Source organism: Buceros rhinoceros, unplaced genomic scaffold (genome assembly GCF_000710305.1).
Source record: "Buceros rhinoceros silvestris isolate BGI_N320 unplaced genomic scaffold, ASM71030v1 scaffold3884, whole genome shotgun sequence".
Classification (NCBI taxonomy): domain Eukaryota; kingdom Metazoa; phylum Chordata; class Aves; order Bucerotiformes; family Bucerotidae; genus Buceros; species Buceros rhinoceros.
The window spans coordinates 1-1,672 of NW_010408652.1; the positions used below are offsets into that span (position 1 = coordinate 1).

The following is a 1,672-nucleotide window of genomic DNA, read 5'->3' on the forward strand; positions in this document are numbered from 1 at the left end:
TGCATACGTCTATTTTGTATTTCTTTAGAGAAGATCAACCTGATGTAACATCTAACACTTTTCATTTTAGGAAGCACTGCAAAGCAATTTCATAAAGCACTTTATAGAAAGTAATTTGGATATTGACATGGAAAACCTCTTTAAAAAAATGCAAGTATATGGTATGTACATAAAAGTACGTGTACTGATTACTCTTATTAGACTGTAACTTGAACTTAGAACTGCATTCAGTTGAAATAGAATGTTTTACTGACTTAAATGATTCTAAAGTACCAGACTTCAGATTCTCTTGAGTTAGTCTTGAGTGTTTCTAATTCCCTTATTTTCTTCTGAGTCACTGGATAATGTGCATTTCATAATATTGAAAGACTTGAAAAATCTAGTAACAAATTAGAAGTGGAAAAATGTTACAGTAGAGTTATAAACGCAGGAGCTCTACTTAAAGAGGGAAGGGAGAAGTAATCTAGGTAGCTAAAGTCCATTAAGCAGTAGTAAATTTTTGTAATAATTTTTGAAGGAAATCTGTATACTTTGAATGGAAATAAATAGAAAAAATGATACAGTGTGTTTAATCAAAACCTTGTTTGTATGCTTTTTTCCTTTCATTGAGAATTAATTGCATGTGATCTTTGAGCCTCAGAAAAGCCTGAGAAACGGTTATAATCAGAGAGCAACAAAGTTGGGCTTAGGTCAGTAGAGAGTAACCCAGGCTGGGATGGCCAGGTGGGGCCATAGGCGCATTGTTGAGACCAGACCGGGATGTCACCCGGTGGGCAGGACTCTGGGCCTGGATCAACAGGTCCATGGTCAGGTCCACAACCAGGCTGTGATGTGGCAGCAGCTGCAACTTGGGGCAGGCCCTGTCACAGTTCTGTGTGGCTCTGGTGGGAAAGAAGCAGCCCTGGCTCACGTGTCTGCATGAGCCTGTGCTGCAGAGTCTCCCTAGGTCACAGCTGTGCTTGGCTGCAGGCATTCTGTGTTGGTACTGAGCCCCCACAGCCAGACCTCCTGGAAGCAGAGTGTGTGCTCTCCATGGCCAGATAGACATACCAAGGAGAACAGCTTATAATGGAGGAGATGGGGATTATTATGAGTACTTTTGGGTGTATGGGCATTCAAGAAGAGAAAGGATTATGCTAGAAATTTAGGTTACTTAAAGATTTTATGAATATTCAAATAAAATCAGTATGTCCCGTGTCAGTAGGTTAAGTGCATGATGATGAAAATGTTTGCTGGACTGTGCCAGAAGGAACTGTCCATACCAAAGCAGAGTATAATCTCATTTAAGAAAAGTTCGTGATTCTGAGGACCAGAAAGAGAGGAAAGTGGGATAAAATGCAATAACAGGTAGTGTGACAAGATATACAGAAGGAGCTGGCTGCTTCTCAGAGGAGGATAGTGATAGAGAGAACAGATCCATGTTGGTTGTTATTGATGAGCGTTAGGATAATTATGAGCCAGACACAAATCTGTTTTAGTTGTTTGGAGGAGAGCAGCGATGAGCTCTCAGATGCCTCCATGAAGGGGCTATGTGGCCCTGATTGCTGGAAAAAATGGACTTTACAGCAATACATGTTAAGTGTTTACGGTCAAAGACTTAAGTCTACAGCTAAAATAAACAAACACATGCACCTGAACTTCAGCTTTTATTGGATTCTGGTACCTTCCTTTC

The 1,672-nt window shown here is 40.4% G+C and overlaps 1 protein-coding gene across 1 annotated transcript in view; it reads left to right on the forward strand.

The window, feature by feature from the left end:
• Window positions 1-70: 70 nt before the first annotated feature.
• Window positions 71-1,672, forward strand: part of LOC104492374 (ATP-binding cassette sub-family A member 13-like) — a gene marked incomplete at both ends in the record, with an annotated part of 84,818 nt that continues 83,216 nt past the window's right edge. The window contains 1 exon segment of the mRNA XM_010134927.1: window positions 71-161. Coding sequence (XP_010133229.1) covers window positions 71-161 — 91 coding nt within the window.